Genomic DNA, 26,915 nt, shown 5'->3' with positions numbered 1-26,915 from the left:
AGCCTGAAAATGGCATGAGCTGGTAACTTCTTCAGAATGAGAGCACAGATGTACACTTCAAGGACCCATCTAAGTAAAATTCTTCTGATATTGAGGTCTAAACTGATCAAAGCCAAAGCAGTTACTTACTAGTCTCGCTTTTTAAAGGGTGTTGGTGGGGTCCCGAAGAGAAGGGGAAGAGGACCCTTGCAACTACAACCCACCCACTTTTTCCTCCCAGAAATGAAAAGAAGTGTGATGCAAAGGAGAAACTGAAAAATCATGCTGAAACTAATCATGAGCTCTGAGTGTATTACCAAGAGGTTGTTGATTATAAAAGAGAAACAAGAAACAAAACAGTAATTGGGATGGAGGTTAGAGATTACCATCTAGAAGATGCCTGTCAGAAGGGTTGGCAATTTGGAGGACAGACCACTGGCCAACTAATTGCTCCATCTTTGCCATCTCTTCTGACTGCCATCTCTGTGACAGCTGGAACTATAGTAAACAGTTTTGTAAATGTCTATATACTCAATACCACATTTTCAATACCTTGTTGGTGGAAGACAATGAGAAAAAAAGAGAAGCAAAACTTCAACAATCTGATCCTACCCCTGTGCACACATGAGAACCCTAGACTAAATAGAAAGCCACCTTACTGAAAGTGGATTGTCCTTGGGATTGGAGAAGCCAGCCCTCTCGTTATGCAAAATGACTATCTCAGAACTCTCACCTCCTAGTTCTCTGAACAGGAAGGAAGCATACCCATGGTTCTATAAGAGCCATTTCCTCTCTGCTCTATTAATTTCAGAGATTAGGTCTGTAGACCTAATACACCGAGATAACAGCCATTGTGTTTGCTGCAGCTCCTACTAACCAAGCTAATCTTGGAAGTTTAGCAATGTTGCAGGCTTTTATTGTCAAATTCAACCAACCAATGGCTTTCATGACCCCTTCTGTCATCCTGGATCCTAAACCTACTGCTGGAATCCTTAACTTGATTTTCCAACACATGGATGATGTCTGGATTCCAAGCAAGGAAAGTAGAAATTTGTCAAATTAGTTTTTAAAAAGATATGAAGGCCAAAGAGTTGAACGAAAATCTGTTTGAATACCTTATTTACTGCCTTCCTGTTCTCAGTGGTATTAGGAAGCTAATGCAATACATCTAGTGCCTGTCATTCCCACACTCCCGATTTCTATGAAGAAAAAAGTAAGCTTTCTTCCCTCTCACTTTTCTTCTCTTTCCATTTCAAGGGGTGCAGTGCAGAGATCACTGGTCTGGGAATCCAGTGGAGTCTTGGACTGTATGTCCTGATCTTCCAGAAACTCACAAGGGGCAGGGTCACCTCATCTCCTAGATCTCTTCTATGTCAGATTCCAGTTCATTATATTTTAGTTTGGTTTCCTGCCTTCAATTTTCACACAGAATTACTATAATGTATCTTACATTCAAGTTTAAGATTAGAAGCATTCAACACCCCCCTCCCCCAAATAGCCCATTGTCTGACCGATTCCTGGAACTTTCTGGGCTCCTGACGATTTCCCACCATGGCGATATGGGGAAGTATGTTCTTGATTACAAGCCGAGTCTTCCAGTCATCCATTGTTTGATCTGCAATTTTATTCTTGACTCTCCAAGGTGTTTTCCCAAATGACCTAGACACAGGGCTTAGGGAGACAAAAAATACACTGTCTTTCAGATAAGCAGAGACGAATGACCCCATGAATCACAGTCTTTCACTCTGAGGGACAGGTTTGGGTGGAGTCAGCCACATTCTTTTTCCTGTCTCTCTCCCCATTCCACCAATCTCATTGAGCCCCCAAGACAAGGGGCACTTCTGTGAGACAGTTGGTTGGGATGGCCATAAGGCAGAGCCAAGTTCACTGGATTGCTGAGGGATGGGTGGAGGAGCAGCCAGGTGTAACTAAAATAACACTGAGATTAATGGCAGGGGATGTGGGTCCTAGGTAGGGCTTTGGTTTTGCGTGGTATGCAGTAAGGTCTATGGAATAGCTCTTCTGTTGTTGACATAGCTTTTTTATATGAAAACCTTGTTGGTTAGATCAGGTGATGGTTTATGGCTGGCCCCTTCGGCTCTACTGGAGCAAGCCATATGGCCCATAGAAAGAGCAGCTCCCACTCCTGCCCTTGTTAACACCCAGCTAAGTGAGCTAACAGTTCATAACCTGACAGTCAGTGGAAAGAAGCAATGCATGTTGGAAGGGGCTCATGAAATCCCAGTGCACTGGTTTACAAAAAATTAACCGAGCAGGCTGTGATACTGGCTACCCCAATGTATACCCTCCATGAGAGATGAGAAGACATGTACAAATTCAGGTAAAGCTGTTTTTTTACATTTCGTTTTGTTTCATTTGTTTTTCATGATGTAGACATGAAATAAGAGCCCTGCTGAGGCATTCATATATGAGGGTAACACTTCTTCCCATAAATCTCCTTGGCATTATAGAATCAGGCTCTAAAATTTCAATGTCCAGACTTCTGACTGGAAAAATGGAGAAGTACTTTTCCCATCTTCACACTGAGTACAAATAAAACCTCTAGACATTATATATAAAACAAACTTAAGAAGACACTGGAAGGTGGAGATATAAAGGTAGACTAGATAGGAACTTGGGACCTGAGGAACGACATGGTGGTGAGTTCCCTGGGTTTTCTTTTTGCTTCAAAAATACCAGATGTGGACCTGGAGAAGACCACAACCCAAAATGCCAATGGGCACAAACAAAAAGTCCCCAGAAAAATCCTGCTCTCTTTAGATAAAGTACCAGGAAGGGAGCAGCCTGCCAAGACAGAGAACTTTTATATAAGAACTGTTCTGATTTAGCTAAACACCACAGGAAAAAAAGTGTGGTTCTCCACCCCCCGGTTCCATCAGCAAAAGCCAAGGAGGGGACTCGACTCCACCCCCACCTGGCAGTAATGATTCATCTCTCCCTGTCCCTGCTAAGCTGGTATCAGAGTAAGCCTAACAGAGAGTAAGGTAATGAGTCCACATCTCATCCTCACCAATGTCAGTGGAAATCACATGGGGAACAGTAATGAGGCAGTCCGACCCATCCCAGCCATGGTGGCATCAGTGGAAGCTTAGTGGGGAGCTGGAACTATCACCACTGCTCAGCAGTAATGAGGAGCCCAAACCTACCTAGTGTCAATGAAGGCCAAGTGGGAAACCTGGATTTCTATACCTACATGGCAGAAATGAGATGGTGCCTCCCTTTCCTGCTGGAGCATTGTCAGAGGAAGTTAGCTAAAACAGATATAAATAAATGCTGATGTAACAGAACTGTCAACCCAGAATCTTATACCCAATGAAAATAAGCTTCAAGTATGGAAGGGAAATCAAGACATTACCAGGTGAAGAAAAATGAGGATTTTTTTTAACAACAGATCTCTCCTAAGAGAACGGCTAAAGGAAGTTCTCTAAACAAAAAGGAAGTGATAAAAGAAAGATTTTTGGACATCACAAAGGAGAAAAGAACAATGGAAAAATGAAAAGATATGAGTAATTATAACAGACTTTTCTTCCCCTCTCAAGTTTTCTAAATCATCTTTGATGCTTGAAGTACCAATCGTAACATTGCATGTTGTGGTTCTAAAAGTATGTGGAAGTGAGGAAGTAACACAGTTACATTATGAACAGGGGAGGGTAAAGAGGTAGAAAGATAAGAAAGATTTCTATATTTCACTGGAACCGGTAACATGTTAACACATGTAGATTGTCATAAGTTATGTATAAATGATGTAATATCTAGAGCAGCCACTAAAAATGGTATACAAAAAAATACATGCAAAAACACGATACATGAATCATCAAATGCAATTCTAAAAAATGTTCATGTAACCCATGGGGAGTCAGGAAAAAGAAAATAGAGAAAAAAAACCCAGAATAAACAGAAAATAAAAATAAATTGGCAGAATTTAGCACTAACATCATTAAGTTAAAATTATCTAACTACACCAATTAAAACACACAGACTGGAAGAGTGGATAATAAGAGATGACCCAACTATATACTGTCTGCAAGATGCTCACCTCAGCACTTTTTTGTTTGTTGATTTATTGATGGTAGCCACTCAGGCAGGTGGTTTTAATTTGTATGTCTGATTATTAGTGACATGGAGCATTTTTTCATATGTCTATTGCCCTTTCATATGTCTCTTTGTATGGTCCTTTGCTTATTTTTTAGTTAGACTGTTTGTCTCCCTGGTGTGGAGTTGTATAAGTTCTTTATATATTTTGGATATTAATCCCTTATCAGATGTATCATTGGCCAATATGTTCCCTTATACAGTAGGTTCTATTTTCATTTTGTTGATGGTTTCTTTTGCTGTGCAGAAGCTTTTTAATTTGATGTAGTCCCATTTGCTTATTTTTTCTTTGTTTCCCTTGCCAAAGGAGATGTATCAGCAAAAATATCGCTTTGTGAGATGTCTGAAATTTTACTGTATGTTTTCTTCTAGGATTTTTATGGTTTCATGACTTTATTTAAGCCTTTTATCCATTTTGAGTTTATTCTTGTGTATGGTATAAGTTGGTGGTCTAGTTCCTTTTTTTTTGCATGTACCTGTCCAATTTTCCCAGCACCATTTATTAAAGAGACTGTCTTTACTCCATTGAATGCTGTTGCCTCCTTTGTCAAATATTAATTGACCATAAAGGCATGGGTTAATTTCTGGGCTTTCTGTGTTCCATTGATCTAATTGCCTGTTTTTGTGCCAGTACCAGGCTGTTTTGATTATAGTGGCTTTGTAGTATAGCTTGATATCTGGTATTGTGATCCCACCAAGTTTGTTCTTCTTTCTCAAGATTATTGACTCTATTTGGGGTCTTTTTTGGTTCCATATAAGTTTTTGGAATATTTGTTCTAGATCTGTGAAATATGCCATTGGTATTTTAATAAGAATTAATGATGTTAATTCTTCCAATCCATGAGCATGGTATATGCCTCCACTAGTTTATATCTCCCTCTAGATCTAATAATGATTGTATGAAATCAAATATATCATCTCAAATAAATGATATTTTAAGGTATCTGTAATGTGATGTGAAAAAAAATCTGTAATTTCTTTTGGTGGCAAAGTCACATACTGGTAAAACTACTGTGGTTTGTTACCTACATTTATAATAAAAGGAAATGGTAATTTTAATTAGAGATTGGAAAATATAAAGGTATAATCCCCTCCCCCCCCAAATTGTATGTCAGCTATAGTTAGAAAATAAGTTAAAAACAAAAACAAAAATATATTGAACTGAATGAAAATACAATATATCAAAACTTGTGGGATACATGTAAAGCTATGCTGAGAAGGAAATTTATAGCACTAAATACAGTAGAAATGAGAAAAAGTCTAAAATCAATCATAGAAGTTTCCACCTAACAATCCAAAGGGGAAAAAAGAACAGCTAAATTAACCCAAAGCAAACACAACGAAGGGAATATTTTTTAAAAACCCAGATATTATTATTGAAATACTGTAAACAGAAAAAAAATAATGAAACCCAATTGGAAAAAGGTAATTCTCTGAAAAAAATAACAAAAATTTAACCCTAGCAGATTTTGCTCAGTGGTTAGAGCATTGGCCCATGGACTGAAGGGTCCCAGGTTTGATCATTATGGCCAAGGGCATGTACCTTGGTTGCAGGCTCAATCCCAGGCCCTGGTTGGGGCACATGAGGAAGGCAACCAATCAGTGTGCCTCACATCACTGTTTCTCTCTCTCTCCCTTCCACTCTCTCTTAAAAGCAATGGAAAAAGTATCCTCGGGTGAGGATTAAAATAATAATAATAAATAAATAAATAAATAAATAATAATAATAATTTAAAAGCCTCTAGCAAGACTGACAAAGGGAAGAAAGGGAAAATACAAATTACCAATATTGGAATGAAAAGGGGGATATTACTACTGACTCTGTAGACATGTAAAATATAATAAAGGAATACTACAAACAACTCTACACACATACATTTAGATGAAATTAGATGAAACAAACTAATTATTCTAAAAGCTCAAACTACCAAAATTGACCCAATATGAAATAACCTTACCAGCCTTACTTATAATTACTAAAGTAATTAAATTCATAACTTTAAAAAAATCTCCAGAAAATGAAAACCCCAAGGAATGATGGTTTTATTAGAGAATTATACCAGTTGTTTAAAAAAGAATTAGCACCAATCCTACATAATCTTTTTAGAAAATAGAAGAAGGAACACTTCCCAACTCACTGTGTTACTGACACCAAAGACAAAGACTGTACAAAACAACAGCCTAATATTTCTCATGCATATAGACACAAAAATTCTTAACAAAGTTTTAGCAATTTATGAGAAAAATTATGCACTAAGATCAAGTTGGGTTTATTCTAGGGATGCAAGGCTGATTCAGTATTTGAAACCCACCCCACATTATCCACCATACTAACAGGCAAAAGAATGACAATCATGTGATTACCTTAAGACAATATTGAAAAGGAAGAACAAATTAGAAGATTCATACTTTCCAATTTAAAAACTTAGTATAAAGCTACAGTAATCAAAACAATATGGTACTGGCATAAGGACAGACATATAAGCTAATGAAATAGACTTGAGAATCCAGAAGTAAACCCATAAGTTTATAGTCAACTGATATTCAAAAAGAGTGTCAAGACTATTCAGTGAATGAAAGAATAATTTCTTTAACAAATAGTGATGGGACAAATGTATACTCAGAAGCAAAAGAATGAAGTTGGACCCCTACTACATACTATATACAAAAATAGATCAACAACCTGAACATATGGGCTAAAATGATAAAACATGTAGAAGAAAACATAAAGGAAAATCTTCATTGTATTGGATTTGGCAATGTATTCTTAAATATGACATCAAAAGCATAAGCAACAAAAAATAGATAAATTGGACTTCATTAAAACTAAAACTTTTGTGTATCAAAGGACATTATCAAGAAAGTAAAAAAATCTACACAATGGGAGAAAACATTGGCAAATCATATATCTGAGAAGGATCTGGTATTCAGAATATATTAATAACTCTTACAACTGAACAATAAAGACAAACAAAACAATTAAGAAATGGGCAAAAGGTTTGAATAGACATTTCTCAAAAGAAGATATGCTTATGGCCAACAAGCCCATGTAAAGATGCTCAATATTTTTAGGTGTTAGGGAAAGGCAAATCGAAACTATGGCATACCACTTCCTCCCCACTAGGATGGCATAATAAAAAAAAGGAAAATTACAAATGTTAACAAGAATGTGTAGAAATTGGAATCTTGTACATTACTGGTGGTAATGTAAAATGTTACAGTTGCTGTGGAAAATAGTTCGCTGGTCACTCAGAAAGTTATCATCTGACCCCACAATTCCACACCCAAAATAACTAAAAATAAGTACTCAAATACTTCTACACAAATGTTCATCGCAGCATTATTCATGATAAACAAAAGGTGGAAACAACATAAATGCCCATCAATGTAAAAATGGATAAACAGATTTCGGTATATCCATACCATGGAATGTTATTCAGTCATACAAGGGAGTGAAGTACTTCGGCATGCTATAATGTAATGAACCTTGGCAACATTATGTTAAGTGAAAGAAGCCAGTCAAAAAAGGTCATATATTATATGCTTCTATTTATGTAAAATGTCCAGAATAGGTAAATCCAGAGACAGAAAGCAGGTTGATTGTTGCCAGGGGGTGGCTTTGAGGGGTAAAGAATGGGGAGCCCTGGCTGGTTTGGATCAGTAGTTAGAACGTCGGCCTGTGGACTGAAGGGTCCGGGGTTCGATTCCGACCAAGGGCACGTACTTTGGTTGCAGGCTCCATCCCCAGTCCCAGTTGGCCCCTGAGCAGGAGGCAACTGATAGATGTGTCTCTTTCACATCAATGTTCCTATCTCTCCCTCTCTCTCCGCCTTCCAATCCCTCTGAAAAACAATGGAAAAGATATCTTAGGGTGAGGATTAAAAAAAAGAAAAAAAAAAAAAAAGAATGGGGAATAGCTGCTTAATGAGTATGGAAATTTATTTTGGGGTGATGTAAATGACACTGAATTGTTATGCAAATTTTACCTTAATAAAAAATAATGACAACATAAAATACTGTCTACAATGGGAGAAGCGATCACTCATGCATTGCTGGTGGGAATAAAAAATGGTACAGCCATCTGAAAAACTATTTGACTGTTTCTTAAAAAACTAAACATGCAACTACTATATGATCCAGCAATTGCACTCCTGGTTATTTATCCCAGAGGAATAAAGACTTGTGTTCATACAAATATTCACAAATGAATGTTTATAGAAACTTTATTCATAATAGTCCCAAATAAGAAACAACTCAAAAATCCTACAATGATTGAATGATTAAACAAACTGATACATGTTTAGCATAGAATACTATTAAGCAATAAAAATATATTACTGCTGATATAAACAATGATCTGGATAAATCTGCAGAGAATTTTGCTGAGTGAGAAAAGCCAATCCCCATAACTTACATACAGTATGATTCCATTTATATAACATTCTTAAAATGACAAAACTGTAGAAATCGACTAGTGGCTGCCAAGGATTAAGGAGGGGGTGGCTCTGGGAAGGAAATGGATGTGTCCATAAAAGTGTAATATGAGGGACATATGTGGTGATGGGAATACTCTGTACCTTGACTGTACCAATGTCAGCATCCTGGCTGTAATATTTTACTATACTTTCACAAAATGTTATCATTAGGAGAAGTTGGCTAAACTGTACATGGGATCTATTTGCATTATTTCTTACAATTGCATGTGAATCTACAATTATCTCAGAACAAAAAAATTAATTGATATCATATGATCATATCATTTTATACAGAAAAAGCACTACACAAAATTCATCATCCATTCATGATAAAAAACCTCTCAGAAAACCAGGAACAGAAGGGATCTTCCTCAACTTGATAAAGAACATCTATAATAAACTTACAGATAACATTACACTTAATAATAAAGTTTGAATAGTTTCCCTCTAAGACTGGTAATAAGGCAAGGATATCTGGTCTCTTCACTGCTTGTATCAAATCAATATGTTGTACACCTTAAATTTACATGATGTATGTCAAATATATCTCAATTAAAACAACAACAACAACAAAACAAAAATATAGTACTGGAAGTTCTAGTTAGTCCATTAAGGCAAGAAAATGAAATAAAAGGCATACATTTTAGAAAAAAAAATAAGCAAAACTATCTCTATTTGCAGTTGACAGAATTGTCTACATGAAAAGTCGTAAGAACTTTTTTTACAAAGTGACTCCTAGAAAAAAAGAAGTGAGTTCAGGAAGGTCTCAGGATACAAGACCGACATCTAAAATCCAATTGCACTTATATATACTTGCAATGAACACATGGACACTGGAATTAAAAATACAATACCCTTAACTATTGCTCAAAAAATTCTTAGTAGAAAATCAAGCAAAACTAACAGAACCTGTATGCTGAAAATACACAACAATGATGAAAGATATCAAAGAAGATCTAAATGAATGGAGGGGTATCCCATGTTCATAGATTGAAAGACCCAACATAGTAAAAGATGTCAATTTTTCCCAAATTGGTATTCAGCTTTAACCAATTCCTATCAAAATCCCAGCAAGATTTTTGTAGATATAGACAAGATTATTCTAAAATTTATATGGAAAATCAAAGGAAGTAGAAGAGCTGAAACAATTTTGAAAAAAAAAAAAAAGATTAAAGTGGAACAAATCTATCTCTTTGGTTTTATTATTTAGTATACAACTACATTTATCAAGATTATGTGGGATTGGCAGAAGGACAAAGATAAAGATAAATGGCACAGAACAGAGAACACAGAAATAGACCCACACGAATATGTCCAACTGATAATTTTTTTAAAAGTTTTTAATTACAGTTGACATTCATATTATATTAGTTTCAGGTGTATAGCATAGTGGTTAGACATTTATATACCTTATGAAGGGGTCCCCCGATAAGTCTAGTATCCACCTGGCACCATACATAGTTATTACAATATTATTGACTGTATTCCCTATGCTGTACTTTACATCCCTGTTACTATTTTGTAATTGCCAATTTGTACTTCTTCCCTTCACCTTTTCACCCAGCCTCCCCAACCACCATCACATCTGGCAACCATTAGTTTTGTTCTTGGTATCTGTGAGTCTACTTCTCTTTTTGTTTGTTTGTTTATTTTGTTTTTTAGGTTCCACAAAGACAATCTCTTAAAAAAAAAAAAAAAAAGGTACTGGGAAAACTGGAAAGATATCCAATGGTCTTTTGATTGGAGAATTTAATCCATTTACATTTATGTAATTATTGATAGTATGTAGTATTGCCATTTTATTGTTTTCTGATTGTTTTTGTAGTTCTCTGTTCCTTTCTTCTCTTGCTCTCTGCTCTTGTAAATTAATGATTTTCTGTAGTGTGTTTGGATTTATTTCTCTTTATTTCTTATATATCTCTTGTATATTTTTGGTTTGTGGTCACCATGTGCTTCATATATACCAAGTTACGTTTATAGCAGTCTATTTTAAGTTTATGGTTACTTAAGCTCAAACACATTCTACAATCACTACCATTTTTACCCATTCTTTCCATGTTTATATTTTGTCATAATTTTTATTTTCTATTGTATGTGTGTGTCTGTGTGGATTCCTTAATTTACTGTTGTAATTATACATGATCTTCCTACTTTTGTCTTTTGACCTTTGTACTAGTTTTAATGTTCATTGATCTACTGCTTTTTTGAAAAATCCTCACCCAAAGATGTTTTTTCCACTGCTTTTCAGAAAGAGTGGGAAGGAGGGAGAATAAGAGAGAAAGAGACTGATGTGAGAGAGAGATATCAATTGTTTGCCTCCCGCACTCACTCCAACCAGAGCCGAGGATTAAGCCTGCAACTGAGGTATGTGCCCTTGCACAGAATCAAACCTGGGACCCTTCAGCCTGCAGGCCAATACTTTAACCACTGAGCAAAACTGGTTAGGGAAATCCACTGCTTTTTATTATGTGTTTGCCTTTGCCAGTGAGAATTTTTTTCCTTTTGGTATTTTCTTATTCACATTTTTAACTTTTTTTCTTCTCAAAAAAGTCTCTAACATTTCATGTAATATTGGTTTGGTAGTGATGAACTCCTTCAGAGCTTTTTCTTGTCTGGGAAGCTCTTTATCTTTCCTTCCATTCTAAATGATAGACTTATTGAGCAGAGTAATCTTGGTTGTAGGTCCTTGCTTTTCATCACTTTGAATACAGTGGTACCTCGGTTGTCGAATGTAATCCATTCCAGAAGACTGTTCGAGTTCTGAAACGTTCGAAAACCTAGAGATCAACAGCCGACAGCTGTCTTAGGATCTTGCACTCAGCAGAAGCTGTGTAGTGTGTCCAAAAACCAAAGCATTTACTTCCGGGTTTACAGAGTTCGTAAACTGAAATGTTCATCAACAGAGACGTTTGAAGACCAAGGTGCCACTGTATTTCATGCCAATCCTTTCTGACCTGCACAGTTTCTGTTGAAAAATCAGCTGACAATCTTATGAGAGTTCCCTTGTTGGCAACTAACTGTTCTTCTGTTGTTATTTTTAAGATTCTTTCTTTGTTTTTAAACTTTAGCATTTTAATTATAATGTGTCTTGGTGTGGGCCTCTTTGGGTTCATCTTGTTTGAGGCTCTCTGTGCTTCCTAGATTTTTCCTTCACCAGGTTAAGGAAGTTTTCAGTCACTATTTCTTTAAATAGGTTTCCAATACTTTATTTTCTCTCTCTTCTCCTTCTGTTACCCCTATGATGCAAATGTTATCCCAGAGATCCCTTAAACTATACTCATTTTTATAATTCTTTTTTTCATTTTGCTGTTTTGATTGCACATGTGGAAGTCAACCAATAGATGTGTCTCTCTTTTATTGGGTGTTTTCTGCAAAACTGCTGATTTGCTACTCTGCTTCATCTAATCTACTATCAATTCCATCTAGTGTATTCTTCATTTCAGTTACTATATTATTTCTAACTGGGTCTATGTTTTCTGTCTCCATTTTTATATTCCCTGCTTCTTTGTTGAAATTCTCACTGACTTCATCTATTCGTCTCTTAAGTTCATTGAGCTTCCTTCTAACCAGTGTTTTGAACTCTGCATATAGTAGATTGCTTTCCTCCATTTGGTTTAGATTTTTCTGGACTTTTGCCCTGTTCTTTCATTTGGGACATGTTTATTTGTCTCCACATTTTGGCTGCCTCCCTGTGTTTGTTTCTATGTATTAGGTAGATGTGCTATGTCTCCCAGTCTTGGCAGAGTGGCCTTATGTATTAGGTGTCCCATGGGGCCCAGTGGCACAGTCTCCCTATTCATCTGAACCAGGTGCTCCAGGTTGTGTGAGTTTTGTGTGCCCTTCTGTTGCAGTTGAGCCTTGATTGCTACTGGCACATCAGTGGGTGGTATTGACCCTCAGGCTGATTGGCTGTGAGGACTGGCCCTAATTACAGCAGACAACCTGTTGTATGGAGGCTGATCTCATGGAGGGGGAAATATTTTAGTGGGGCTCTGGTGCCTGCTAAATTCACCCTTATGGTGTGTCATTTGTGGCACTAATTGGGTGGTGCTCTGTTGTGGTCTGAAGCCTGCCACCAGGTGTGCTGTTTCTGGGGCCTCTTGGGTGGGACTCTGATGCAAGCCAAGTTCAGCCTCTGACTTTGTCTGGCTTGAGACCACCTGATAGGAGCTACAAAGTGATCTGTGGTTGGTAGCTGCCTGTGCTGGGTGTGGAGGCACATGGGAGTGGTTATGCTGTAAACCGAAGCTGACTGTCACTAGTGTCAGGCTTGGGGCTGCTTAGCAAGAGCTACAGGGCACACTGAGGCTAGATACTGCTTTTTTAGGGTTTGTGGAACTTTGAGAGACTTTAGGAAAGTCTGCAGCATGGGTGGAGGCCAGAATATGCCCAACTGATTTTGACAAAAATACAAAAGCAATTCAGTGCAGGAATAATAACATTTTAAATACATGGTTCTAGAGCAATTGAACACCTATAGACAAAAAAATAATAATAAACCTCAACCATAACCTCATACTTTACACAAACATTAACTCAAAATGGACCAAAGATTTAAATGTAAAACATAACAATACATACAGAAGTTTTAGAAAAAAGTATGAGAAAAACTTTGGGATATAGAGTTAAGCAAAAAGTTCATTCTTAGACTTGACACCAAAAGCATGACCCATAAAAAGAAATATTGATGAATTTAACCTTATCAAAGGTAAAATCTTTTGTTCCATGAAAGACCCTGTGAAAAAGATGAAAAACAAGCTATTGGAGAAAATATTTGCGGACCTCACACCTGATAAAGGACTATTACCTAGAACATACAAAGAATCTTAAAACTCCACAGTAGGAAAACAAACTATTCAAATAGAAAATGGGGAAAATACATGAAGTAACATTTCACTGAAGAGTTTCTACACATGACAAGCACATACAAAGATGCTCAATGTCATTAACCACTAGAGAATTGCAAATTAAAACCACATTTGAGATCCACTACACACTTATAAGAATGACTAAAATTAAAAATATATATATCAGTAACACTACCAAAAGGTGGTAAGATTGTGGAGAAATGACATTACTCATACATTTCTGGTGGTAATCAAAAATGGTGCAGCCACTATGCAAAACTGTTTGGTAGTTTCTTCTAAAAGTAAACATGCAACTATCATATGACCTAGCAATTTCACTCTAGAGCATTTATCCCAGGGAAATGAAAATTTGTGTTCACACAGAAACCTGTAGTAACATCAATTTTCCAGTTTGGATATTATACAATTGTTAGATAAGATGTAACTATCAGGGTCCTCTTTGTTTGCAACTTTCCATAAGTCTATAATTATTTCAAACTAAGAAGCTAACTGCTATTCAAAAAAGATTTTAGGATCCAAATCCATGGCAGCACCAATTCTTCTTGTTGCTTCTGGAACATATCTTAAGTAGCATTCTTTTTTAAAGCAGTTTACAGAAGTTTGTACAGAACTTTTTATTCTTTAAAAAAACAATTCTCATCCAAATCTTTCTTGAGTATTTCAGGGGCCAAGTCCATGGTCTCAGATGTGACCTCACTCAAATACTAAGGTTGGGAGACATCAGAATAAGGGCAAAATGGCCTATAATATACAATGCACCCTGGGGTGGGTGGGGGGGGGTGGATGCCTGGTGGAGGGGATCAATAGGGGAAAAGGGCAGACATCTGTAATACTTTCAACAATAAAGATAAATTTAAAAAATTGAAAAAACTGACCTCATTTACCACTAAGGCCATCACTAACTCATTGACTCGACATCACTAGCCTATGTGGGAGATGAAGGCCCAGATCTCACTTCAGTGCTGGCAATACAAAACCTATCAACATCAAGCAAGTTACCTATTCAATGGACACAGACAATAATGGGGTGAAAGCCTGGGGAGGGGGTGGAAGCAGGGTGGAGGGGGTCAAGGAGTGAAAATGGGACATCTGTATACTTTCAACAATAAAGAATTTTTTTTAAAAAGCAAAAGACCAAAACAACAACAAAAACCATGCTGGTTTGGCTTTAAAAGATTCTACTCCACTGATTTCATGCACTGCCCCTTTGTGGCTCTAAGCAGCCAAAGTAAAAGGGACAAGGGTGGGTAGTGGCCAGAGCTTCCTAAACAAAGACCTGATTCTCTGGTCTGCAGTAGCAGCCTAGTAGCCCACCACCATTTCTCCTCGCTCATGTACCAGCTAGGCCCAGGGCAGGGGAACTTGGCCAATGGAGGGGACGTCAGGGAGTGATCCCTACTTGGAAACTGACTTTGTTTGATCCAAGTCAGAAGGGGTCCCCACCCTTAGCACACCAGACTCTAGCCATGAATTTGGGCCTCAAAGCAGCCCTTTGGCAGAACTTTTTGTCCACAGCAGAGGTACACCACCTTTCCACCCCAGAGGCTTGCTTGGGCTCCTCTCCTGGCAATGTCCATGAGCACCTATCCAGGAAACCTATGTCCTCCATAAAAAGAACCCCCCCTCCTGACAGTGTTTCTCACCCAAGCGCAGTGTTGGGCTTTAGATGAGACCCAAAGCTATCTGCCACACACACTTTGGATTTTAGCCTCCTAAATCCATATGAATTCAACTTTCTTTTTCCTCCTATATCCATGTTGGCTTCAGGAAAGGGAAAAATGCCCCCATCCTCAAGTAATGCGATGTTCCAAGGAAATGTGTTGTTGTGCAGCTGTGTGGCCTGTGTACATGGGAAAAGGGGGCGAAAGGCATATACATACCTCAGGTTCAGAGCAGAGATCTATGGGAAGGCTTTCTTTCCCTTTCAGGCTCTAAGCAAACATCTGGGAGCCCCTACCACTACATTCAGAAGAAGACATCTGGGTAATACCTTCTGGGTGCTATCAGCCTGAGCTTTGAAAGCATCCCCATACATCTGTGGTCTTCACTGTCTCATTCCTCTCATGCTAGCCAAGGCCTCTAATACTGACCTTTTGCTTCCGAGACCCATAGACTTTGCCAGATTCCTGATGTCCATCTCAAAGTGCCAGTTGAGGCCAGCTCTACATTGTTGCCCTCTGAGTCCAAGCATGGCAGAGAAAAGAAACAAGAAGCCAAATCAGAAGCACTTGTCAAAAGGAAGTAAGAGGGGGCATGAGGATATTGGTGCAGTAACCCTAACTGAAATCTTTAAAAGCTCAAAGGAGCCCGGCAGGTTGTGGCTTAGGGGTTGAGCATCAACCTAGGATCCAGGAGATCACGGTTCGATTCCCAGTGAGAGCAAATGCCCTGGTTGCAGGCTTGATCCACAGTCAGGGGTGTGCAGGAGGCAGCTGATCAATGAGGACTCCCTCATCATTAATGTTTCTATCTCTCTCTCTCCCTCTTCCTTCCTCTCTGAAATCAATAAAGATATATTTGAAAGAAAGAAAGAAAGAAAGAAAGAGAGAGAGAGAGAGAGAGAGAGAGAGAGAAAGAAAGAAAGAAAGAAAGAAAGAAAGAAAGAAAGAAAGAAAGAAAGAAAGAAAGAAAGAAAGAAAGAAGAAAGAAAGAAAGAAAGAATAAATAAAAGTGCAAAGGAATCTTAGTCCCTCATACCCAAATCCTACCAAATTAGTCAGAGAACAAAGGAATTAAGGCATAGAGATAGCCTCGGCTTCATCAAGAGGGTCAAAAGGTGAGCTGCACAGTGAAACCAAGTTGGGTGCTTACTTCTAAGCCGCACTCAACATACTTGAATGCGTCCCTCATCCTAACTGCTTTTTCTGTGCTCAACGGATGGGTTGAGGGTGAGGAGACAGGAGCTATGTTCTCTCATCCTGAATATCTGGATTGTTAGGCAGACTTTTGGTCAGGATAGAAGACATTCGATGTTAGAGCGCTCGAATTTTCAAGGGTGAAATTTACCTCTAAAACAAACAAACAAAAAGGCCAAAAGATCTCCTGGTTTCAAATGGACTAACAGAGAAATGGCATCCATCTAGTTGGGTGGAGGTAATGTTGATGGCAAAATTATTCAAATCTGTCTTCAAACATGTACATTGGTATTATGGGTTAAATTGCATCCCCGCATTCATATGTTAAAGTCCTAACCTCCAACATTTCAGAATGTGACTGTATTTGAAACTAGGGTCATTGCAGATGTAATTAGTTAAGATGCGGTCATACTGGAGTAGAGTGGACCTCTAATTTGGTATTATTGGTGTCCTTATATAAAAGGGAAATTTGGACACAAAGGCATGTACACAGAGAGAACACCGTGCGAAGACCGGAGTTATGCTGTCACAAACCAAGGAACTACCAAGCACTAGGAGAAAGACTTGGAACAAATACTTCCATGGTGCCTTAGAGTGTGGCCCTACTGATACCTTGATCTCAGACTTCCACCTTCCAGGACTGTGAGAAAATAAGTATGTTCTGTTTAAGCCACCCAGTCTGTGGAACTTTGCTATGTCAGCCTTAACAGACTAATACATTGGGGATAAAAATATTTCTACAGGAAAGGTGTGGATGCCAGTGAGGACTGGCCTGTGTTGACAGCAGAATATACTTGCTGGTTACTCTGAGCTTCTGAGCTTACTTACTCTTCTGTGGCAAAAGTTCATCTCTCATTAGGATGAGTGGAGCATTCCAAGCCCAAGGAAGTCTTTGGTTCTCAGCACTTTAAAAAACCCAGTTCTGGACTCTTATCACTCTGCCCACCCCACTTGCCTGAAGCCAGAGATCATCCTATCCCAGGCATCTCTGAACCAAAGCACCTGACACAGTGCTTTTCTCATGGCAAATGCTTTATAAACTTTTGCAGACACACTGTGGTGTGGGGGCTATGTGGAAATGGAGAGGAAGCAATGGAAAGGAGGGGCCTCCAATGAAGATCCAAGTGGCTTAATGGCTGGCTGCACACAGACCAGGAGGCTAAGGCCATTTCTAACTCCTGATTTCCAGGCTTGACAGTGGGAAGAAGTGTGGGGCTGCTGATAGGCAGAGAACACTGCATGAGAAATATGGCCACTTTGGGCTTTAATCATAGATCACCCTGCTCTAAAAGGGACGGGTTAACTGTTACTAATTACTATCTGCCACTAATAATCTTGGTGTTAAGTTGGGCATGAATCAGGGAGGATGCCCTGGTCCAGCAGGAGCTAGACCTGGGAGAGGCAAGTTAAAAGGCCAGGCTGAAACAGGCAGGTCAAGGTTTAAGAAGGCTGGGCTTCTAGATGTCAGTAGTCAGAGCTTTGGAGTCCAATGACATGTCCTGAAGCATGAAGGCTATCTTCTCAGTTATGGTGTTCTAAGAAAACTGCTTAACCTTAAAGACTAAGTTTCCTCATGTGTAAAATGCAAAGTTCTATAGAGAAATGTAACAGCTATCATTGGTTGTCCACTATGAGGCAGGCATCTGGTTTGGTGATTTACACAGAGCATTTCACTGGTTCTCTCCAACATTCTTACAAGGTACATTTGAATAACTTATTCTGTGTTCCCATCACCCTTGGCAGGAAGTATTTGTCTAGCATGTGGCTCCCCCTCTAGACTGTGAGCTCTGTGAGAGAAGGAAGCATGCTTTATGTGTATCTGCAGCTCCATAGTGTTCAGAGCATGCAGTAGGGGAATCAGGAACTATTTGCTGAATAGCGTCAAGCTTGGATGGATGGCAGAACTAGAAGCCTCTGAAGGAGTCCCTTACTCTAGAGCGTACATGACATGGTATGTTGGAGACCATATGTCCTTAGGAAGGCATAGTACATTGTTCAATATTTCTGTGCATATGACTTTAAAAAGCCCAAAGTAATGTGGAGAAATTGGAAGCCTCATATATTGCTGGTAGGATTGTAAAATGGTACAGTGACTCTGGAAAACAGTTTGGTGGTTCCTGAACAAGTTAAAAATAGAGTAGCTATATGATCCAGCAATTCCACTATTGGGTATATATCCAAAAGAATTGAAAAGATTTCTACACAGAAACTTATACATGAGTGTTCATAGCAACACTATTCCTAAGAGGTGGAAACAACCTAAATGTCCATCAGTTGGTGAACAGGTACACAAATGTGGTCTATCCATACAATGAAATATTATTTAGCCACAAAAAGGACTGAAATGTTGCCATGCTACAATATGAATGAACCTTGAAATCATTATGCTAAGTGAAAAATGCCAGGCAAAAAGGTCACATAGTGCAAGTTCCATTTGTAAGAAATGTCCAGAATAGACAAGTCCATAGAGACAGAAAGTTGATTTGTGGTTGTCTAGGGCTGAGGGGAGGGAGGGAATGTGGAGTGACTACTAATGGATACAGGGTTTCTTTTGAGGGTGATGAAAACATTTGGGAATTAATTGTGGTGATGGATTCATATTTCTGTGAATACACTAAACACAATGAATTGTACACTTTCAAAAAATGAATTTTATGGTATGTAAATTATATACTAAGATTTTTTATAAAGCCCAAATTGTTATCACTCCTTAATCTAACTTGGGGTTTTAGAAAGATGTTCCTTTTAGAGAATGGATGAAGCAAAATCTTTGTTCAGATTTTAGAGGAAAACTAAGTTTATATCCTCCTTTTTTGGTAGCTGCTCACCACTCAGTTGTAGACATGAAATCACACACACAAGCAAGGTACCTCCACCCCCCCCCATTGAAATGATTTTTAAAAACAATGTTGTTTTTAGACTTATCAAACAAGAATAATGAAATCTTGGCCTAGGGAAAAGGGAAACATTGGAAATGGCTTGGTTTTGTAGTGATTTTAGCAGTTAATAGCTTCAAAGTGTAGAAATAGCTTGTAGACATGTGCCACTTGGGCCCAGATGCCAACCATAACAACAAGCTGAAGCAACCAAGTAAAGGTTTGCAAAGCACTTTTAGCTGGCGGTCTAGGAGAAACAGTGGGTGGAGCCTGGGAGTCTGGGAGCCTGGGTTCCACTTCCATCTTAAACAAATCACTTGACCTTTTTTAGTGTCAGGTTCCTCACCTGCAAAATGGAGTTGATCCCCTTTGCTCTTTTTGCCTCACTTGTACTATGCAAGGGTCATATGAGAATTTGAACCTGAAACCACCTGGGTCAGAGGTGCAGGGGGAAGGCCATCCTGGTCTGCAGTGTAGGAAATGGAGCCAGAAACTGAAAGCTTAGTTAGAATCCTGGAATGTTAATATTGGGAAGGAAAACTAGATATTATAAGGTAACCTCCTTCTTGTACAAATAGGGAAATCAAGGCAGAGACTTGTCCAGAATCACAAGGAACAATGGCCAGGGAAAGCTGATACTAAAAGTCAGGTTCACTGAATCCCAAGTAAGGGTACGATTGCAGAGGGCTGGACTGAAGACAGACACTAAGTCTAATATTCCCTCAGATCCACATTCTGAAGAAGAATGAGCAGAAGAAGCCTAATAAATCTCCAAGGCAGCCTCCCAGGTTGTCTGGTGACCCTGCTTTTCTTTAAAGAAGTGCTGGCAATATTGAGGTTGCAGCTTCTCCCTGACAAGGCTGAGGAGCCAGTTGCTTCACCTCTCTGGGTTTCACTTTCTTTCAATATACTAAAGAGTTTGGCCTAGAAGACCCAATGCAAGCTTGTCAGTTGGCATCAACTCTGCCTCGACTTCACTCTATGGTCATTCACTATTATGACTTGCCAGCCACAGTAGACAAACAGACTTTCAGTGGCTGCCTCCAGATTCCTAGTAAAGTTGAGTGGAGTTTGGGGTGCCCTCTTTCCACATTAAATGAAAGACTCCTGACCCCCTCCCAAACAAGGCACTGTGGGGGATCAGAGGCCTGGATCATTAATTAGGGCAGTACTCAAGAATTCTTCCTCAACCTCAGAGCCCAAAATGCTCTAAAAAGAAAGTGGGAGAAAATAAAGCCACAGCTAGGAGAGAAATGTGGGCAGTTGTCATTGGGCATTGCAAGAAAGTGTCCCCATAGCCCTGCATCCACAGTCCAGCTACATATACTGTGGTGGGTCCAATGAGAAAACTACTTAAGAAGGTGGGTTGGGGGAAAGAAGGATACTTAACAAGTGGTCAAAAGAAGCAATGAGTTAAAAGAAGAAACAGAACAGACAGGTTTTTGTTTTTTGTTTTTTTAAAAAGAAGACTATTATTAGCCAAGAAACGATTTGTGAAGAGTTTATGTTCTGGTTGTCTTTCTTAATGCATTCTACTCTTTAGATGGATTTCAAATAATAGGAAAAAGCCCTTAGTGTTCCACTTAGAGACTTTGTGTGGAATCTCATTTGATGAGAGAAAAATGTGCTTTCAGTACTTACTATGAAGAATTAAATTCTCTCCTTTCTTGGAAATGCTTTGCAAATACATTAGATATTATTTCACAAATGAAAGAAAAGCAATCAAGGCTACTACCATCAGCTTTGGAGAAAACAATCTAATTTTCAAAATATGCATTGCAAGTTGGCAACAATGACTTTGGTTTCCAAAAACAGTGGAGAATTTGCTGTGCATTTCAGAAATGGTTCCCAGGTATTTCCCTTCGAGAACACAGTCAACACAGTACATATAAGCAGGTATTAAAGATGAATACAATTTAATAGGCAACCATTCATCTGCATGACATGATAAACAGGCAAGATTAATGCTGTGCAGAGGGCCAGTTCTGGCTTCTAAAAGAACTGAAAAGGAAAGGTGACATGAATAGTTTCTGTAGGCTACTCTGGTTGATAGCAAGAGCAGGTTTCCACAGCTCAAACTATAGAGTCAATTTCTATTGCCAGTCATTTGCAGAGTTCACCTATTTATCAAGCATGAAGCTCCATTGCTGTGATCCACCGCAAGCAAAGAAATTCTGTTGAATCATAAGTATGTCTTAGATTAATTCACTTGACCCATGGCTACTGCTATTCCATTCCATAAGCTCAAACGTTAATACTGGAGCAAATAAGGCATATTTTATTCATCAAATCTGTCTTTCTTGAATCAGAAAAAAACCAAAACTATGCCATTGGCTGGATCTTAAAACTGTGGAGGCCACCTGTGTAGTGTGTTAGATTACTAGGAGGAGGAACTTTCAGGAAAACAACCAGAGTCTTGCTTCAAGCTTATTCCATCTTGATCATGGACTCCAGCCAGCTCTGTTCACCTGAGCTTAACTTTATCCACTGCATTTATTTCTTCTGAACTGATTTCTTCTTCAAAATCCAAATCAATACCACCTCCACAACTTCAATAGTCTTTCTTGCTCTAATTCCTTCAAGGATAAATACTCAACTCCATTTGGGGATCAAATACAAATATATATTTCTGGAATTTAAAGATTTAAACAGCTAGAGTTTGACAGGTATATTACTACAACGCATCACAGACCCACAGAGCTCCAAGCTCGTCAATGGAGTGTCATCCATTACCATCCCTCAACTGTGCACTGAGTTGATTAGGAACTCAGAAATACTTCAAATAAACACTTTGCCAAGGCTGCTGTTCACTCATCCAATCAGCCATCCATTTATTTATCCAATCAAACAGCCTGTGTCATACTGATTCATCCTTCAGTTTGCTTACACTAAGCAAGTATGAGAGTTGTAGAAAAGTTATAAGAGAACAAAATGTTTTCATTCTGTATTGCAGTGAAATTCAGGTACAGTAAAGTCTTGTAAACTATATAACCTTTGTGCATCCAAAGGTATTGTTTTAATAATGGTTACCTTTCAAAATGGTTAAGAAACCTCTGGTGGTTTATGAAATTCATTTCATAATCATTTAAGAAGTTGCTTTTTATGAGGAAGTATCTCTGCTGAGTTTCTCCTAGGCACTGGAAGTTAGAGGGCGTAACCTACACAGAAAGGATTTTTGTTTTCCATAAAAATATCTTCCAACTCTCAAAGCATTTGTCAATATATTCAGAAGAATCAGAGTAAAACAAACTCAAGGATTGTTATTTGGTATGCTGCCTACAGGATTTTGCACAGGCGTTCACTAAAAAGCTCTGAAGTTGGAATCAGGAACCCTGGGTTCAAGTCCCAGTTTGGGGAGATCACTGGCTGCATGCATGTAATTTTGAGCTTCTTCATCACCCTGTCCCTCACTAGCCTGGACACCTCTGCTTATCTGTATCACTTGATGTCAAGTGAGCACCAGGCTCCAGGGGTGGCCACAGCAACACCTTCGCCTTCATGCCAAACAGACGATTGCTGGCACTGTAGTATGAGACCATGGTAATATATCAATTTTTAAAAACTCACCCAAGGATATGTTTTTATTGATTTTTTTTCTTTTCTTTTTTTTTTTTTTTAGAGAGAGAGAAATATCAATATGAGAGAGAAACATGAATCAGTTGCATCCCATAAGCACCCTGACTAGGGATCAATCCCGAAACCTAGGTTTGCGCCTTGACAGGGAGTCAAACCCACAACCTTTTGGTGTATGGGACGGTGTTCTAACCAATTGAGCTACCCAGCCAGGGCAGAACATGGTAATATTGCTGGCAGGCCCAGCTCATTGCTGAATCATACTGAGATCCCAGCCAACTAGAAGTACCTAGTTTTTCACAAAGGCAGATCTTACATTTTGGTCTTGAACCCCATCTTACACTTGGGCAGATGGGGTTCAGGACCAAAATGTAAGACCTGCCATTTGCCCCTATTGTATTTCTCACGACAATTTCAAGCTTGTCAACATCTCTTTGGATCCTAATTCTATGCTACAGGGAATTCTCACCCGCTGGCAGGGGCAAATCTGGTAAGAGTGATTTCTCTATCTCATCTAGATCATTGAGAAAAAGTGAAGCAAGACCAGGAGGGAGACCTGGGACTTGCCTTTAGAATTCCCTCTCCAAGGGAGGACATTAATCCATTATCCGTGGTCTGTAGATACAGTCCTTTAATTGGTTTTACAATCCATAACTGGGCTGTAAATGAGGACTCCACAGCAGATGCTGCCAAATGCTTTGCTGAGGTCCAACAGCACTCGCCTGCTTTTTTCTGGCGTACCTAGCCCGTGAGCTCTTCCAACAGAAAAGGAAACTGTTCTCACATCACAAGCTGCTCCTGATGAGCCCGTGGTGGCTTTGAGGGGTCTCTGCTCCTTCTGATTCTGTTTTAGACCTACTTTTTTACAGGCTTCCTTTTCTGAGCACTCATTCACTCACTAGTTCTCTCATAGCATTTTCTACAATATTTCCAGGAAGCCACATCAAATACTATAGCTAGGTAAGATACCAGTTTAAGGAATTATTTTGTGGAAACTTGGAAGTACATGTAAATCTGGGGTGGGGGGGATGGGCGGTTATGGTTCTTTTTTGCAGTTCTGCATGATTCTTTAAGGGTCCATGATAAAGTTTCATGGTCTTGTTAGCAAGTAATCTCTCTCCCTCAGCATCCTGGACTGTTGTTGACCCTAAACCAGAAAACCCTCTCACAATCCCTTTATCCATCACTGTCTTCAAGTCTAGCAGAACAGCATCACCTGCAGGTCAAAGATCATTCTCTTCTATAAAGAAGCTTAAAGCTTTTCTCCAAAGAATCTTCTTCTGAGGGATGAGTCTCTTCACTAGCCAGTGACTCCAGGGGTGTGGTGTCTCTTTGCCTTCTTTTCTCTTTCAAGGGCACCACCTCCCTTGACTGATGCATCTTGGCTGCTTCACTCAGATGCTGCTTCTTCTCCAGGAGGTCTGGAATCTTCTTCTTGGTGTGATGAGCCTTAAACTGATTGTTTCTTGCTACTGGAATGAGGTTTCTTCCCATCTGGCCTGTCTCATGCCTCTCTTCATGGTCCTGACTCAATCTTGTCTTCAAAACAGTGCTCTCAGGTAAAATGGGAAGGGGAAAGCTGAGCCTCTATAACAATTTCATAAATGGCCAGAGTGGGCTTATTCTGAATTGCCTTGGGCTCACAGCCTTCCAGTGATGGCTGAGCATCAATTGCTGTATTTCTAAAACAGGAAGCATATGATGCTTACACAGAAGGGAAGAATCTGAGAAATTCTGGACAAGAGAAGTCAACTGGGGGCAACTGAGTGGTCAGTGAAAAAAGAAGACATCTCAGATGATTTCTCAAGATCCTTTAATAGGTAGAAGAGGTGATCTGATCACCCACAGTAACTAGAAATATAGGAACCATCAAGTGAACATCTCATAAATTCCAAAGGCAGGTTTGTGACACCTCAAGTAGCTAAAGGGATGTTGCAATTGGAATAAACTTAATAGTATTCACTTTAATTAAAAACAAATTCATAAGGCTCTTTTTGGAAGAGGGAGAGGGAATGAAACATAGCTATTAAATAAAATTAGTGGGGGAAGTTGTCACAATTCTATGGAGACTTGAGACAAAGCACATCAGTTCACATGGTATCCACTGGATTGGGCTGGAATGGCCAACAAGATATACAGCTGAGCTATGGGAAGGACTGACCAGAGAAACACAAAAGATTGCAGAACTGGCAGGGAGTTCACTTGGAGGGATGCAAGAAAGGAAAAACCTCAGGATGCAGCTGGAGAAGTGGATTTGCGGGAGCACTGGGTGGTCCTCTGTCTGCTTGGATTGTTGAGAGTTAGTGGAAGTCTAGAAGGAGAGTGTTGGGAGAGGGTCAATGCAAGGAGGATTGAGGAGAGCTTCACATGTTGCTGCCCAGTTAAGGACAAAACCATGGAGAGAACTGAAAGCTTTCCTTCTCACATTCACGATTGTTTTGTGTTGTGTTCTGGTGTCAGGTCTGGAGTTTAAGGGCCTCTACATTATTATCTGCAGCTAAAAGTAACTATTTGGTCTCCCAGTGCTGTTGATTTGCTGGCATGTGAACTTTTTTCTTCCTAATGAGTGGTTGTTTCCTTTTATAAAAATCTGTATCACCACACTAACACCATTTTAGCTTTAGAACATTGTGTGGGCACTTTTAAATCCTTGGTTTTTAACATAGTTCCTAGAATATATGGTTTTAATCACTAAACTTTGATTCCCTAAATCTGACTTAAAAAAATGTAATTTGGCCCGGCCAGGCATGGCTCAGTGGTTGAACGTCGACCTAGGATCCAGTTGATTGGGGTTTGATTCCCTGTCAGGGCACGTGCCCGGGTTGCGGGCTCGATCCCCAGTCGGGGACATGCAGGAAGCAGCTGGGGTAGTGGATTTGCGGGAGCACTGGGTGGTCCTCTCTCTGCTTGGATTGTTGACTCTCTCATCATTGATGTTTCTATCTATCTCTCTCCCTCTCCTTTCCTCTCTCTGAAATCAATAAAGATATATTTTTTAAAAATGTAATTTGGAAAGCAAATGAGTCAGTTAAATAAAGTGGATTTCAATTCACTGGCAACCTGCTTGCTTCCCCTGTCGGTATGTGCAGTTTCTGCTCCTGGAGCTCTGACAGCTCCCAAAAGCTGGCTTGCTGGGACATGGGAAAGAAAATAGGCCAAAGATTCCTTAGCAGCAAAGGGTCTTCTTGTTGGGCAGGTTTATAGGGTAATTTTCAGATCAGGGCATTGTGGTTTGTGGTGAGAGCATCCCAGATACATTGACAGACAGCCTCTAATCAGCCTCTGGTACAACTTGTACACTTTTCCTCTGCTCATCACAGTGGCCTTGGCTAGAGCTTGTCTGTTTTATTGTGTTGAAGGCCAAACCATACAGGCACTATTCATGCCAGAGGCTGAAATGGCCTTGCAGCCGGCAAGATTGCTCTAAAGCACAGGCATTAGTGACCACCAACTCCCCCAGCAAGACAACAATCTATCATTCTCTGCAAAACCTGGTGTCCCAGCTAATCAGCCAAAGGAGGAGTAAGGAGTGGTCAGTGCTCATAAACTCTTTTGGGGGAGAGGGGAGGTAGTGCGATCAGAGCTGGCTCTTTGGAGCCTCACAATTATTCTGTGAAGCAAATGGGGCTGGGGCTCTTATCTCAAAGGAGGGTGCTTTGGCTAGGAAGGAGAATGGGGCACTGGCGATACCCAGATAGTACATGGCTACCTCAGAGTTCCTTCCAGGGTGAAAGTGCTCACCTTTATTAGGAAGGATCTAGGGTTGGATCCTGGCCTAGCTGTTGAGCCTTCCTTCAACTTGGTAGGGTCTAGACTTCAGATTCTGTGCTATCCTGAGAGGCAGTGTAATAGCCTAGCAATTAAAGCATGGCCTGAATTTTGAATCTTAGCTCTGCCACTGATTGGATATGTGGCTTTGGGGAAGCTACTCAGCTTTTCTGTGCATCTGTCTCCTGATCTATAAAGAGAAATGATAATAACATCTCCATAGGGTTGTGATGAAGATCAAAGGCATGATATCTGCAATGTGCTTAAAATAGTCTCTGACACATGGTAAGTCTCACCAAATGTTACCTAGTGCTACTGTCTTCCTCTAGGCCTTCATCCAGTTCCTGCTAGAGGGGCACTTGGCCACTGTGGCAAAATTGCTGCTGGGTGCAGTGAAACATTGTCATG

At 39.5% G+C, this 26,915-nt stretch overlaps 1 protein-coding gene across 2 annotated transcripts in view; it reads right to left on the bottom strand.

The window, feature by feature from the left end:
• The window catches only part of MAMLD1 (mastermind like domain containing 1), a 145,978-nt gene that overhangs the window by 67,770 nt on the left and 51,293 nt on the right, over positions 1-26,915 (bottom strand). For both annotated transcript variants that reach the window (XM_087829276.1, XM_087829277.1), the window contains exon 2: positions 1,491-1,650. In XM_087829276.1, coding sequence (XP_087685402.1) covers positions 1,491-1,586 — 96 coding nt within the window. In that variant the 5' untranslated portion in view covers positions 1,587-1,650. The remainder of the gene's footprint in view (positions 1-1,490; positions 1,651-26,915) is intronic.

Source organism: Miniopterus natalensis, chromosome X (genome assembly GCF_054644295.1).
Source record: "Miniopterus natalensis isolate mMinNat1 chromosome X, mMinNat1.hap1, whole genome shotgun sequence".
NCBI lineage: Eukaryota > Metazoa > Chordata > Mammalia > Chiroptera > Miniopteridae > Miniopterus > Miniopterus natalensis.
The sequence above is the reverse complement of the archived record's forward strand: the minus strand, read 5'-3'. Positions and strand labels throughout refer to the sequence as shown.